The sequence below is a fragment of the Suricata suricatta genome, chromosome 7 (assembly GCF_006229205.1).
Source record: "Suricata suricatta isolate VVHF042 chromosome 7, meerkat_22Aug2017_6uvM2_HiC, whole genome shotgun sequence".
Taxonomy (NCBI): Eukaryota; Metazoa; Chordata; class Mammalia; order Carnivora; family Herpestidae; genus Suricata; species Suricata suricatta.
In genome coordinates this window covers 42439971-42454774 of record NC_043706.1, presented here as the reverse complement: position 1 = coordinate 42454774, position 14804 = coordinate 42439971, and the positions used below count along the sequence as shown (strand labels likewise).

The window sequence follows — 14804 nt, the reverse complement described above, 5'->3', positions numbered from 1 at the left end:
GGAGCACCTGGGTGGCTCAGTCTGTTCAGTGTCCCACTTTGGCTCGGGTCATGATCTCGCAGTTCGTGGGTTCAAGCCCTGCGTCAGGCTCTGTGCTGACAGCTAGCTCAGAGCCTGAAGCCTGTGTTCAGATTCTGTGTCTTCCTCTCTCTCTGACCCTCCCCTGCTCAAGCTGTCTCTCTCTCTCTCATAAATAAATAAAAAACATTAAAAAATTAAAAAAAAAAAGAAAACTCCACATTCAGACAGCCAAAGCAGGATGACTAGTAATGGAGGGATGGCCATTACTATCACAGGATCCCAAGTGCCAACTTTTATAGAAGAAGCAGAACTCAGTGTCAGGAAAGCCTTATTTGGTATAAAGATTGTAGGAGTTGCAGATTCATTTGGTAAGTGTAGGGGAAATGGATTCTTGGGTGAAAGCTGGAAGTAGTTTCTCTACCATCTTGAATAATAAATAAAAATATGTCAAGGGAGGAAAGCAAACTTTTGACGGTGGTCTAATTAAATGGAAAGCATGCTTTCTCCATTAGGATTGGTAGACTCTGGGGTCGGCTTAAGTGAGAAGACATCTTCAAATTAAACCCATGCCAATGTGGGAAGGAGTTCTGTTTATTTGAGGCTGTAGATTTGTATCGCTCTTTGGTTTCCTGTGCTCTGGTACATTTCTGATGTGGAAGAATTCCAGTTTTTCGCTTGTCGGATTCAAGCATTGGGGTTCAAGCGTAGTCAAGCCTACAGAACAGCATGACAGCCCTGTAAATAGTTATGGCAAAGGTTCCCGGATAATGAGAGGACACACAGGCTTCCACTGGACTTCAATAGAAAATCACCAGCAATCTGCCACAACCTGACCCTCACCTTCATCCATTTACCTTCCCTGAGTTTTTGTCTTAGACACCTGAATCACTTGAAAACAGTTGTGTTGAAGAACGTAGCTCTATACAGAAACTCAGTGACCTTCTAGAGAATAGACATGCGTGTGCCTATGATTGTACCTACAGCTAACCAAACATACACTGCTCTCCCTGTCTCCCTCATGGTCAGTGGGAGACTGCCCTCATTTAGGAACACTTTCCCAGCCAATGGACAGTGATCATGGTTCTTCCTGTGTTTACTTTCTGTATTGAATGTATTGCTTCACTCACAAAACCCTGAGCACCAATGTATTGTTAAATTGTTGGGGCACCAAAGAGAGGTCTATTGACTCTGTACCAAGGCAGAACACTTCACAAACAGAGATGTTTAATTAGCTCTTCCTAAATGTTTGTCTTCTGGGGTCATAATGATTATAGCTGCAAATTTATAACGTGAATATCAGTTTTGTACCTACTACCATTCCATTGTATAACAACTCTGCAAGGTAAATACTTCTGCCCCCAATTTGCAGATAAAGAACCTGAGGTTACATGTGTATGTGTTATCTGCTGGGTAACACACTGCCCCAAACCTAAGTGGCTGTAAGCGATGAAAACATTAATTTTGTCCATGAACCTGCAGTTTGGCCAGGGTGTGCTGGGGATAGCGCATTTTACTTCACTAGATGTCACTCGGGTTGGCTCGAGGGCAGGGGCTGCAATCATCTGAAGTCCCACTCATTTGTGTGTCTGGTGGGCGATGCCACCTGCGAGCCGAGCACTGAGCCGGAACATTCCACAGAGCCTCTCCCTGTGCTCTGGCCTTCCTAATGGCATGGGTTCCAAGGACTGGCATCCCAAAGGAGAGAGGATGTGCCGGGAACAATCTGTATCACCTTCTATGACCTGGTCTCAAGAAGTCATACAACTTGACATTCTTCTGTTCGTCTAGGTAGCCATAAAGGCCCACCCCACTCAATTTCAAGAAGAAGACCAATATAGACTCCGCCTCTGGAGAATATTTGGAACTAGAAATAGTGCTGTAGCCACTCTGGGAAATAAAGCCTGCCGCGTGCAGCTGCTAGGTATCAGGGCTGGAATTTGAACCCACGTCTGGCTGGCTCTACACCATGCCCTTTCTACTGTACTACAGAACTCTGTGGGGTCAAGGACACCAGCCTGTCTCAAGTACAATGGAATTTAGTTGTTAAATATTATGCCCGGGGCTACTAGATCAGAAGGAGCCTAATAGAGGCAGAGTTCGGATGTGGGGGCCTCCCAAAGCTTGGTGCAGGTTGTGATTGGAGCCCCGTTGTGTCTCCTGAAGCCCAATACAGTGATTTGGAAGATGTACCAAGAGCACCAAACTTACATTTCTTGAGCACCTTTTGGGTTCCCAGGGTTTCATAAAATCAAATGAACGAATGAATGAAACAAATCACCAAGTCCCTCTCATGTTAATGAAGATTTATCAACTATCTTTTTAGAAAGGGCGATCATTTGGTATTAAAAATATGAATAACAAATAATACTTTACCTGACTTTTATTTATAAGAAACAAAAAACCTCAGGTATCAAAAAACTGGAAAACTTCAATGGTAATGAGGCACCTTCTAGAGAAGATAGCGGGTGTAGCTCACAAAGAAGAATGGAGCCAAGGAGGCCCCGTAGCATTTCAACATTTTCTCTTCTTTCTTTCTCTGGAATTCTTTTTTCTTTTTTCTTTTCTTTCCTTTCCTTTCCTTTCCTTTTCTTTCCTTTCCTTTCCTTTCCTTTCCTTTCCTTTTCTTTCCTTTCCTTTTCTTTTCTTTTCTTTTCTTTTCTTTTCTTTTCTTTTCTTTTCTTTTCTTCTCTCTTCTCTTCTCTTCTCTTCTCTTCTCTTCTCTTCTCTTCTCTTCTTTTCTCTTTTCTTTTCTAAGCTCAGGGGGTAAATGGCATGTTTATAGGTCTAGGAGCCGGAGTTATTGCTGACTTAGGGAGGATAATCATGTTCTTGAGAGGAGAGGAGTTCTCGAGGGCATCAGGAACGGGGGCTGGATGGGGGTGGAGAGCTGTTAGCTGAGAGGGCAAAGGTCAGGAAGAGGAGGATGTCAGCCAGAGAGCAAGAGGGTCCAGTGCAGAACTGACAACAGCAGCACAACCTTAAGCCAACTTGGAGCTGTTCTGAGCCCCGGCCTTGTGCAGCTGCATAGATTGCCTGGCCATGACGCCAGCCCAGCAGGCAGTGGGGGGGGGGGGGGGGGGGGGGGGGGGGGGGGCACAGGGGAGGCACCCAGTGACAGTGAGGCTGCAAAGTCTTGAGTTTTGAGAAGCAGGGATAATCACAACTTCCAACTGCAAGAGAAAAGTCAAGTAGAAGTAGGTTACAAAGAAAAGGAAAGAAAAAAAAAAACAAAAAAGAATTGCTTAGGCCCTGAAAGTGATTGAAAGAGAACCATTTTAAAAGAGGGCGTGAAGTTGGAGCAGGACTGGCAAGAGATTTCAAAGAGACCCATTCATTTATTCAAACAGTGTGGACATGAAAGAATAGAAATAAAAAGCCACGTAGGAGTGGGAAGAAGGGACCGAGAGCAGGGGCACTGGTGTTGGGTTGGAAAGGGCAGCTCTTTCTCAGAGAGTGTGTGTGGAAGGACCCGAGGTGTATATAGACTCAGTGCAGACAGACGTAAAGCCCAAGGAAGGCTGAAGGACACTCCCAAGAGGCCCAGCAATAGTACCCGACACAAAAAAATGGTAGGCGTCCTTGGGCCCAAAGCCACTAACAGGCCAGACCAGTTAGTTACTCAGGGTCAAAGGCACCCTTGGGCCATGCTCTCTTTGACAGTCACTTAACAGAGCAGCCTTCTGGTGTTGCAGCCACAAGTTCCTTTGGGAGGGGATATTTACATAACTATATTGAGTTGTTTATAAAACCATCTGGCGAGCTGAGGTGTTGGTGACAGACACTGGATTGATGTCTCAGGTCATAATTTTGCATTTGCCTGGTGTGGTGTTTAATTCTGTGTGTCAATATTTAGTCCGGCATTATTCTGGATATTTCTGGGCTGCGGATGTGTTTTCGATGAGACTAACATTTAAATGAGTGGGCTTGGAGTAAAGCAGAATTCTTTGTGGGACTCACTCAACTAAAGACCATAATAGAAAGACTCACCCCCTCTGAGGAAGAAGGGATTGGACTGGACCTGCAGCTCTTCCCTGAGTCTCCAATCTGATGACCTTGTCCATCAGGTTATGGACTCACGTAAGCCTCTACACTCATGTGAGCCAGTCTCTTGAAATAATTTATCTCTATCTCTATTCTATTCCTATCTCTGTCTCTCTCTCCTTCTCTTTCTCTATCTCTATCTGTATCTTAATCTCTATCTCTATCTCGCTCTAGCTCTCTATCTATCTACACCCACACACAGACACACACACACACACCCTGTTTGCTCTATTTCTAGACAGTCCTGACAAATACACTTGGAATTCTTGATGTTAACAATGCACAGACAGCCACCTGCATAGTGCTGGTTCAGCCTTTATAATCCACTTTACATAAATGCTGACAGTGTCTGAAGCCTCAAATGTATACTTCTTACCTCTCTGTTTACCGAATGGAAAGTGCCCGAGTGACCCCAGTGAGTGAGGCCCTACATGTCTCCTGAGAAAAAGGGTGTTGTTTCTTCGAGGGCAGAACTCCCCGTGTTCAAGTGGAGCACAAGCCACCAAGCCCCATTCCTGCTAGTGGAAGGCTTGCTAATGATCACACACCATTTGGTGTTTAAAAAATAGTCCTAATAAGGAATACTACCTGACTTACACTAATAAGGAAAAAATGGGCAACTCCAAATATTGTCATTATAAAGAAAAATTCTTTCTCTTTCATGCAGTGTGAATCGTTTAGTGCTCTATCGATGAGTCATTTTATATCCAAAGAAAATTCTCTTCCTGTGGCCTTTGTCACCTTGATACCCTTTCCCACAAGATAACAATCGGCCTGGCAGAACAGAAAGCTATAAATCAGAAATCGGGAATTATCCCTGATTCTGTCATGGGACTAGACTGTGCAACCGTAGGCATGTTGTTTAACCTTTCTGGACCTGACTCCTGACCAGGAAGAAAGTTAGGCCATACCATCCCTGAGATCAGTTCTGGCTCTATTATTGTAGAATTTTTATCTCTAAACTTGAGAAAATTGCCTGATTATCTGACTCTTTGAGGAGAGTTTATTTGGGCTAAAGCAACAAAAAATTGAAATGCACCACTAATGAACTTCGGGGAGAAAAAATGAGGTTTCTGTCTTCTAGTATTTCTATACTATGTTTTTTTAATGAGAGAAAGTATTTTTTAAATGTTTATTTATTTATTTTGAGAGAGAGAGCGAGCAGGGGAGGGGCAGAGAGAGGGAGAGAGATAATCCCAAGTGGGCCCTGTGCTGTCAGCGCAGAGCCTGACGTGGGGCTCAGTCTCCGGAATGGTGAGATCGTGACCTGAGCTAAAATCAAGAGTCAGACGCTTAATCGTCTGAGCCACCCAAGCGCCCCAACCTTATTGGTTTTTAAATGAATCAAATAGCTTAAAAATCTTGCATTTTGAACTAATCAGACATTTCAGCATCTGTAGGAGTTTGGACCCAATCAAGAGAGGAACCACAGCGTAGTTTAAACAGGGGAAGTTTAACAGAAAGTATTCACTTTGATAAAAGAGTAACTATAACATGTATGAGAATTCTGGAGGTGAAAGAGAATAGCCAAGGAAAGGTTCAAATCTCAATGGAGAAGTTACAATCAGCCCAGCAAAAAGCACAGGAGCTCATTGGTTTGGCCAGGCCAGAGCTGGTCTGGAGTTGCTTGAACAGACAATGGGCCACCGTCCAGAGCTTCAGCAGGTGGTCAGCAATGACGTCACAGACATAAGTGGGATCCAGGTATTAGGGCAGGAGGCCTTCCTGCTATGTGAGTCTTGCCAAGTAAGGATCACATCTGTGTGGACATCCTGCCCCTAGGCATGCTGTGTGCAGACCATGTGGGGCTTTGGCTTCCCAACCAAGGGGGCTTACAGAATGGTCACCAGGCTGTGACTGCAAGGTGTCAGAGGACCCCATTCTGGGCTGGGGCTGTGGCAGGCTCTGCCGGCTGTCTTCATACCCACACGGCTGACCACTAGCCCACACCGGAAACGGCAGAAGATCCTCTTCTTCCTGTGGGGCCCGCTGGAGGGCTCTCTCCTGAGAAAGACGTCTTCATGCCCACTTTAGAAATGTTGACAAGAATTTCCCCCTCCTCTCCCACAGCATTTCCCACAGGGCACATTCGGAGCTGAGAGACCATAAACTGATCAATGACACAGGGTCTGGCAAGCTCAAACGTCATTTATCCATTTCCCACTATTCCTTCTTGGATCTTCTCTGGAAAATCCTTCCCTTATCTGGACCTTGGTGCCCTCAGATGACTTTTGGCCAATTATCAGCTTCTTCTTGTCTGGAGACAAAGCTCTATGTACCTGCTCTGTCCGTGGGATGTCCTCAATCAACAATTCTCAAATGCTGTTCGGGGCCACTTGGGGTCCCTGAGATCCTTTTAGTTGTGATTCTGGGAGGTCACAACTATTTTCAAAGTAATAGAATATCTCCCCGGGGTTGACATTTCATGAGTAAACTTATTAGCATTTTAGCAAAAATCAAGGCAGTGGTACAAACAGTATTAAGAGTCATGTGGGTGCAGAAATAAAAAAAAGAGTCCGTCTCATTTATGAATGTCTTTGATGAAGCAATAAAAAGTATATAATGTAATAAAATCTCAACCCTTGGGTACATGTCTTTTAAACTTTCTGGCTGATGAAATGGGAAACACACATAAAGTCGTTGGCCTGCGTTCCGAAACTCAACGGTCATCTAAGGAAAAACGAGTTGTGAACTGAGCCAGTCGCTTCTCTCCCAGAACAGAGATTTTACTAGAAAGAGTAAGGGGCAGACAAACTGTGGCTTCTCAGACTTGGTGTTTCCCAGACATTCTGTGGAAAAGCAGTGAAATGAGCCTGTCATTCTAAGGGTAACAACTGACAGCATTTATTGCCAGTGATAAAACACAAGCTTTTGAGAGAACAGTGGAATATTGGAAAACAGATACCTGCCCCTACGCACTTGACAACTTCTCTTAAACTTCTCCGATGAGCTCAGCGGTGATATTCCTGAATGAAATATTTTGACATTGTGTGATGAAACGTATCAGCTTTTGGAAGATCTGCATAACTCAGTGAAATGCTATTTTCCAAATGACGAATTTGTGATGGTAAAAAGTCTTTCATGGATGAAAGATCCATTCATAGTGCAAGATAGATGAATGGGGGTTAGTGGAACAGAAGAACTTCATTGATAGGGTTTCAAATTCCACCTGTCCACTAGGTTGTAAAAAAACGCCACTTGAGTTTCGGTATGGTATTAAAGAAAAATGTCCACAATTATCTGAAAAAGCTATTAGATTACTCCTCCCTTCTCCAACTGCATATCTGAGTGAGGCTGGATTTTCTTTTTATTCTTCAACAAAAAGCAAAAGATTGCAGAAGCCAGCTTCTGTTACGTCAGACATTAAAGAATTTCCAAAAAGAGAAAACAGTGCTGCCCTTCTCACTCAATTTCTTTTCTTAAAAAATACTTCCTTTATATTAAAATGTTATTTATGTTAACATACAATATGTTTGTTATTATTACTATTATGTTTAAATGAGTAGTTAAAATATTATTTAGTTTTTTGTGTATAATGCAGTAAATACAAAAGCTCTTTGGGATTCTCAATAATCTTTAAAAGCATCTAAGAGTTCTGAGACCATTGGGACCCCTGGGTGGCTCAGTCGGTTAAGCGTCTGACTTCGGCTCAAGTCATGACCTCCTGGTCCATGGGTTTGAGCCTCGCGTCGGGCTCTGTGCTGACAGCTCAGAGCCTGGAGCCTGCTTCAGATTCTGTGTCTCCCTCTCTCTCTCTCTGACCCTCTTTCCCTCATGTGCTCTCTCTCTCTCTCTCTCTCTCTCTCTCACTCAAGAACAAATAAAACATTAACAAAAAAAATTTTCTTTAAAATGGGCTAAGCACTTGAATAGACATTTCTCCAAAGGAGATACAGATAACCAACAGGTGTATGAAAAAAATCTCAGTGTCACTCATCATCAGGGAAATGCAAATCAAACTCGCAATGAGATAACACCTCACACCAGTCACGATGGCTATCATCAAAAACAAACAAACAAACAAAAAACCATTGATAACCAGCATTGCGGAGGATGTGAAGAAATAGGGACATACGTTAACGGTTGGTGGGAGTGCAATTGGAGGAGCCACGGTGGAAAACAGTATGGTGTTCCTCAAAAAACAAAAAATAGAACTGCCTATGATCCAGCCATCTCACTTCTGGATATTTATCCACAATAATGGAAATCAGGATCTTGAAGAGATAGTAGCACCTTCGTCTTCAGTGCAGCGCTGTTCCCAACAGCCAAGAGGTGGAAAGCGTCTAAATGTCCACGGACAGATGAATGCATAAAGAATCTGTGAAGTCTATTTTAAGAAGACCTTGACATAGAAGGAAATTCTGAAAATGTGACCCCTTGGAGGAACCTCAAGGACATGATGCTAATCAGCGAGTTGAGTCAATCACAGAAGGACACATACTGCATGATTTCATTCCTGTGAGGTCACTAACACGGTCAACCTCATAGAATCAAAGCACAGAGTAGTGGTTGCCAGAGCCCGGGGAGGGAGAGGGGGAAAGGAGAAGGTGCTATTCAACGGGAATAAAGTTTCAGGCGAGCAAGATGAAGGAGCTCTGGAATTCTGCTGTGCAATCCCCTGCCTGTCATCAACAGTAACGTATTGTCCACTCAGAACGTCTTAGGGGCTAGATCTCGTGCTCAATGTTCTGCCCACAAGAAAGGAGAAGAAAGGAGGAAAAAAGAGAAGAAACAAAGAGCAAGCTGAGAATCCTCCCATGTTTTTTTTATTGCTCCTTTGGCAATTTTTATTTACTGGGCAGGCATCATAATTTAGGACAATCCTGAAAACGTGGGGATCTGCGAAAGCTGTGTGTACATGGACTGAGGGGCGGGTGCGTGCATACGAATCTGAGCACCATCACCTCCAGCCCTGTGACCCGGGGCCACCATGTCACCTTGTTTGGGTCTTCAGGCTGGACTCCGGGCATGACGGCAGGAGCACTGTATCTGGAACCAGATTACCTGTTCAATCTAGGGACCGTTAGGCCAGTTGTTTCCTCTCGGTGTGCCTCGGATTCCCCATGTTGCAAAAGGGTGATGATAATACCGCACTACATAGGCTTCTCATGAGAAATAAATGAGTTAATATTATATCTGAAGCATTTTGTTTTTGTTTAAGACAATTTTTTATGTCTTTATTTTATTTTGAGAGAGACAGAGCACGAGTCGGGGAGGAGCAGAGAGAGAGAAGGAGACAGAATCCGAAGCAGGTTCCAGGCTCTGAGCTGTCAGCACAGAGCTCTTTGCGGGGCTCCAACCCACAGACTGTGAGATCATGACCTGAGCCAAAGTCAGACGCTTAACCAACTGAGCCACCCGAGGTGCTCCTGAAGCATTTTGAATAGTGCTCGACAATGCTGCAGACATCAGTTGTTATTATTATATGAATTTTATGTCCAGTCAATAAGAATTTCAATATTTTTTATGGTATGTCAAAAAGCCTTTATTTTTATACTTCAATGCTCTAAATTAATAAGAAGTAATAATTGAGAGAGAGACAGAGCATGAGATGGGCAGAGAGACAGGGAGACACAGAATCCAAAGCAGGCTCCAGGCTCTGAGCTGTCAGCACAGAGCCCAACGTGGGGCTCGAACCCATGAACGTGATATTATGACCTGAGTTGAAGTCAGAGGCTTAACTGATTGAGCCACCCAGGTGCCCCAAGAATTTCAATATTGTACTGCTTCCTCGTTTAGTTCCTGATCGTTGCCCCTCCCCATCCCCAGCAGAGCTAAAACAGGTGACAATATGTGGATGTGACTTTTGGTTTTGTTTTTTTGATTCTTGTCACTTACATTATAACTGACCCAGGGAACAGGATGTCTTAAAGGACCAGGAACCAGCTGCCTGTGGAGTGAGTGCTTCCTGGGAGGGGCTTAGGAGCTGACATCATAAACGCAAATTAGCACCAACCTGTTATTAAAAAGTCCTTGTTGCCTGTCTGAGTGTGGCTTTATCGGTAACTTTAGCTCTGTGGGGAGGTGTGGCGCCCACGTTGTGCACCCCCACCTTTCAGATTTTGAATAACGGAGCCCATGGTGTCTCTGCTACTCAGGGGTGGGTCCATTTCCAGCACCAAGGAAAAGTGAGAACTGAATAGGGATGGGGCTTTGGTGTAGTTAATATTAATAGAGAGGTAAAATAACTGTAATTTCATAGCAATTACCTACAACCAACACTGTCAAAGGCGTCAGTTTTCCGTGATAAACCTGAGGCTCTGCTGGGAGCAGTTTGCAAGGTAGAAATAAGCACACAATTAGGCTTTCAAGTATGAAAGACTGCGTCTCCCCCTCCCCAGGGAAAATTTGGTGTTGCATTCGGGGAGTGCATTTTTCCTTCCCTCTCAGGAAAAAGTCTTAATAAGCCCCCCATTCCAGGATTTTATTTGGATTGTTTGCAGCTTTGCCAGGATGCCCCCTGGGGCCTTCCACTCCCTGGGCCCTCCCTGTCCTTGGAGGGACTTTTGCAGGCCATCTCTCTGGGCCCTGGTTTCCAGGGGAACCACCAGCAGACTAGAGTGACGGTGATTTCCCCTCTAAGCACCATGTCATGGCCCCTAGACCACCTGGTGGAAGCGAATCACAGAGATCAGTTCCCCCGACCTTTTTGTTTGTTCATGCATTTGCTGAAAATGAATTCCTTATAAAATTCACTCTCTGTAGCCCGCCCAGAAGTAAAGCTAGACTTGCTTTTCAGTTGAGTAAAAAACAAAACCAAAAAAAGCCATGCTATTTTTGAGGAAGGAGATCTAATGAGCAGAATTATGGAAGCACTCAGTAACGCTGTTAGTGTTATACACTAAAACCTTGGTTTGCGAGCATAATTCATTCTGGAAACATGCTTGTAATCCAAAGCATTTGTATATCAAAGTGAATTTACCCATAAGAAATAATGGAAACTCAGATGATTCGTTCCACAACCCAAAAATATTCATATAAAAATGATTACAATATTGTAATATAATACAACATAATAAAGGAAATAGAACATATAATGACAAATAAGCAAATTATCCTGCACTTACCTTTGAAAACCTTCATGGCTGGTGTGAGGGAGACAGAGAGAGGAGGGTTATTAATATGTAGGATGACTTTGACTATCCCTAATGGAATCACTGCTCTCTATTGGCTCAATGGAATCTTTCTGCATGGGGCCATTGTATACACTCTCACGGATGTTAACTACAGTACAGTATTAATGAACTTTTGTCATATATGCATTTAATGTAACTGGCATTAAGGCAGCAGAGGAAAGGGTTCGTATCTGCAGGGAGGCTGCCTTAGAATGAAGCAAAGCATTCCTAAGTTTCCTCTTGTATGGAGGAGTAAAGGACTGTCCGTAGGTCCTTTGAGGTGACAAAACACGCACTAGTGCCAGTTGTGGGCCCCTTCCAGCATTCCAAAAAATCACTGATTTCTGCCCAACACTGTGGCCTGAGACTGAGCATCTGAGCATGGGAGATGATCACCCACAGGCCTGCAATTAGAGAGAGAGAGAGAGAGAGAGAGAGAACGAGAGAGAGAGAACCATTGGCTCAGCTGTTGATCATGTGACGTTTGGTATCATGTACTATTCATATTGCAAGACATTACTTGTTTATCAAGTTAAAGTTTATTAGAAATGTTTGCTCGTCTTGCAGAAAACCTACAGAATAAGTTACTCTCTATCCAAGGTTTTACTGTATATGTGTTCCTGCCTTATCCACCAGCCAACCCCACAGAAGGCCATGAGCTCCTTGAATAAATGCATTTTTTAATCTCCTGTGTAAGTTTCTCCAGTGCCTTGCACATAACTGAGAGCCAATATATAGTTATTGAGTAAAAGTATGGTTAAACAAATGAATGGCTTATTGATAAAAGTACTTATAGATAAAGTACTAGTACTAAGGGGCTATTGATAAAAATCTTGAGTCTGCTGTCTGGATATAAAGAGATGGGTTAAAGTCTGAGGTATTTGTACTCATGACATATCATGGAGCAAGGACCAAAGCGTAGAACACAGCAAACCAGGGAGGAACGTAGTTTGGTTAGGTATAGCCAAAGAAAAGCATCTCTAATTGTTAGAAGTACCCTCAGAATGGACTGCTTTGAGAGATAAAAATTACTGGTGAGTGGACATAGTCAAGCATAAACTACGTGGTTACTTGGGCGTACAGAAGTTGGTAGTCCAACATCATTTATATTAGACTATGTGATGTTGAAGGTCTCCCTTTACCCTGATATGGTCCTGTAGTTTCAGAAATCTTTGAGTACACCCTTGGCATATTGGGAACTCAAATTCAGTTCAGCCCATATTTATGGAGTCCTTACCATGTGCCAGGCATTGCCCTGCATAGATATTAGGAAGACAACAGTCAGATAAGGCAACTGCCCTTTGAGGTTAGGCTGGCTCATGGCTTTCCTACGTCCTCAGACAGGTGTGTATCTCTTCTTGCTAACCTACACTTGCCGATTCAGGACTCTGGTTTCTCTCCTTTCTAGGCTGGAATCGATGGGGAAAGCATTGGCAACTGTCCCTTCTCTCAGCGTCTCTTTATGATCCTCTGGCTGAAAGGAGTTGTGTTCAATGTCACCACTGTGGATCTGAAAAGGTAAAGAACGCCGTACTAACGAGGATGTGTTTGGCTGCAGGAACAGAGAGAGACCTTTCCGTGAGGGAGGGCGGAAGCTTCCCCGGGGCTCCTGGCAGCCTCCTGCTCACACACCATTGGCCACGCTGTGTCTCAGGACCCTCCCCCACTTACAGGAGAGGCAGCTGGGACTGAACACTTCTCTGCTCAGGTTAATAAGATTTGATCAGCAAGAAGGAGGGAATGGATATTGGATGTGCAACTGTGAGCAGTACAGAGATGGACACGCAGACCTAGAAATCCAGGAGTCAAGCGTTGCCGCGGTACTAGCGCCCCATCCTGGGGGACCCTTGCGGGACTTCAGGTTTAAGAGCTGAATTTCCAGGGGGTGTTGGGATCTGGCCATTTCCACTGCTTTGCCCCCATTCTTAGAATTCCTTAGTGTGAGCGTGCTGGATTATAAGGCGGGATGGAGAGTCACTCGTGCAGTTTTAACAGTTGTTAAAAATACCAGGCCTCATTCACTATCAGGAGCCACACTCATTTCAGTCTTATATCCTATTTCCTGTCTCTGCCTGTCCTATCAGTGAGCTCAAGGCTCACGTTCTGAGCATTTTTCGTCCACTCTACCTACTTCCCTGGCCAGTGTAGCATATTTTCCATGTTTCCTTTATGTAAATGATTCTATACCCAGAACCCTACCATCTGGAAATACCTAGAGATATCTCCATTTGCATTTTCTATTATCACTTTAAAATTGAGGGGCACCTGGGTGGCTCAGTCAGTGGAGCATCCAGCTTCAGCTCAGGTTATGATCTCCTGGTTTGTGAGATCAAGCCCCATGTCAGGCTGTGCCCCGACAGCGTGGAACCTGCTTCATATTCTCTCTCTCCCTCTCTCTCTCAGCCACTTCCCTGCTCAAGCACTCTCTCTCCCTCAAAAATAACCATTAAAAAAATTAATTAATTAAATCTGTCAAAAATTATATCTATTGTTTCTCCTTTGAATTGGGTTCCTGATAGTGAATGTGGCCCGAATTCCTGTGTTCTTCCATTCTTGAAAGTTTCCAGCCCCGTCTCTTGCCACCTCCATTGGCAATCAGTTGCCAAAGGCAGGGCATTGTCCCCTTGTGCTGTCGCTCACCTTGGGGCCTCTCATCCGTTCCCAAAGCCCACACCCGGTTCAGGTCCCACCACTGCCAGCCCAACTGCTTCTTTGTTCTTCCCTCTTTCTGATCCATCCGTTATATTATCTGAAGATTATTCTTCCCCAAATAGTTCTTTACTCATGCAGCTCCCCAACTCAGAAAACCTGATCCTTCCCATCACCTGTGGAGTAAATGCAGCTGCGGCTCTCTGTCTCATCCTCGGCCCTTCCCAACATTGACTCCTGATGCTTCTCCCGGTGACCTCTCCGTCTCTGTCAGGTTGGACTGCCTTTTGCCCCGTCCCCTCTGGCCTCCAGGCCCTGGCTAGGATGCTTCCTCAGCCTCTCGAAGGCTCTCCTGACTTCCTGAATGGACAGACTGGTCCTCAGCCCTCTTCCCTGGATTATCATCTGCAAAAGTGCACTTGCAAGTTTGGCTGAGGATCAGAATGGGAAAGGAAGCCACCTCAAGCATTCCTCAGATGCTTATGCTGTTGCCTCATATCTGTTATCTGGCCCTGCCAACACCCAGAGAGGTAGGCCAGGCAATATCAGAACTCCAGTCCAAAAGATCTGGAAACTTCCTTACTAAAAAAAAAAAAAAAAAAAAAAAAGGAAGAAAACATATATATGGCAAAGAGTTAAGGACTTTTTATTTTTTATTTTTTTTTTATTTTAAATAGTTTATGGTCAAATTGGTTTCCATACAACACCCAGTGCTCTTCCCCACAAGTGCCCTCCTCCATCACCACCACTTCTTCCCCCGCCCCCTTCCCCTGCAACCCTCAGTTCATTTTCAGCATTCAATAGTCTCTCAAGTTTTGCATCCCTCTGCTCCCCAGCTCTCTTTCCCTCTTCCCCTCCCCCTGGTCCTCCATTAGGTTTCTCCTGTTTTCCTGTTAGACCTATGAGTGCAAACATATGGTATCTCTCCTTCTCTGCCTGACTTATTTCGCTTAGCATGACACCCTCGAGGTCCATCCA

At 44.3% G+C, this 14804-nt stretch overlaps 1 protein-coding gene across 1 annotated transcript in view; it reads left to right on the top strand.

Annotated features, from left to right (window-relative positions):
* CLIC5 (chloride intracellular channel 5) overlaps positions 1 to 14804 on the top strand; it is a 102928-nt gene that overhangs the window by 41307 nt on the left and 46817 nt on the right. The window contains exon 2 of the mRNA XM_029944319.1: positions 12586 to 12695. Within this exon, the coding sequence (XP_029800179.1) occupies positions 12586 to 12695 (110 nt within the window). The remainder of the gene's footprint in view (positions 1 to 12585; positions 12696 to 14804) is intronic.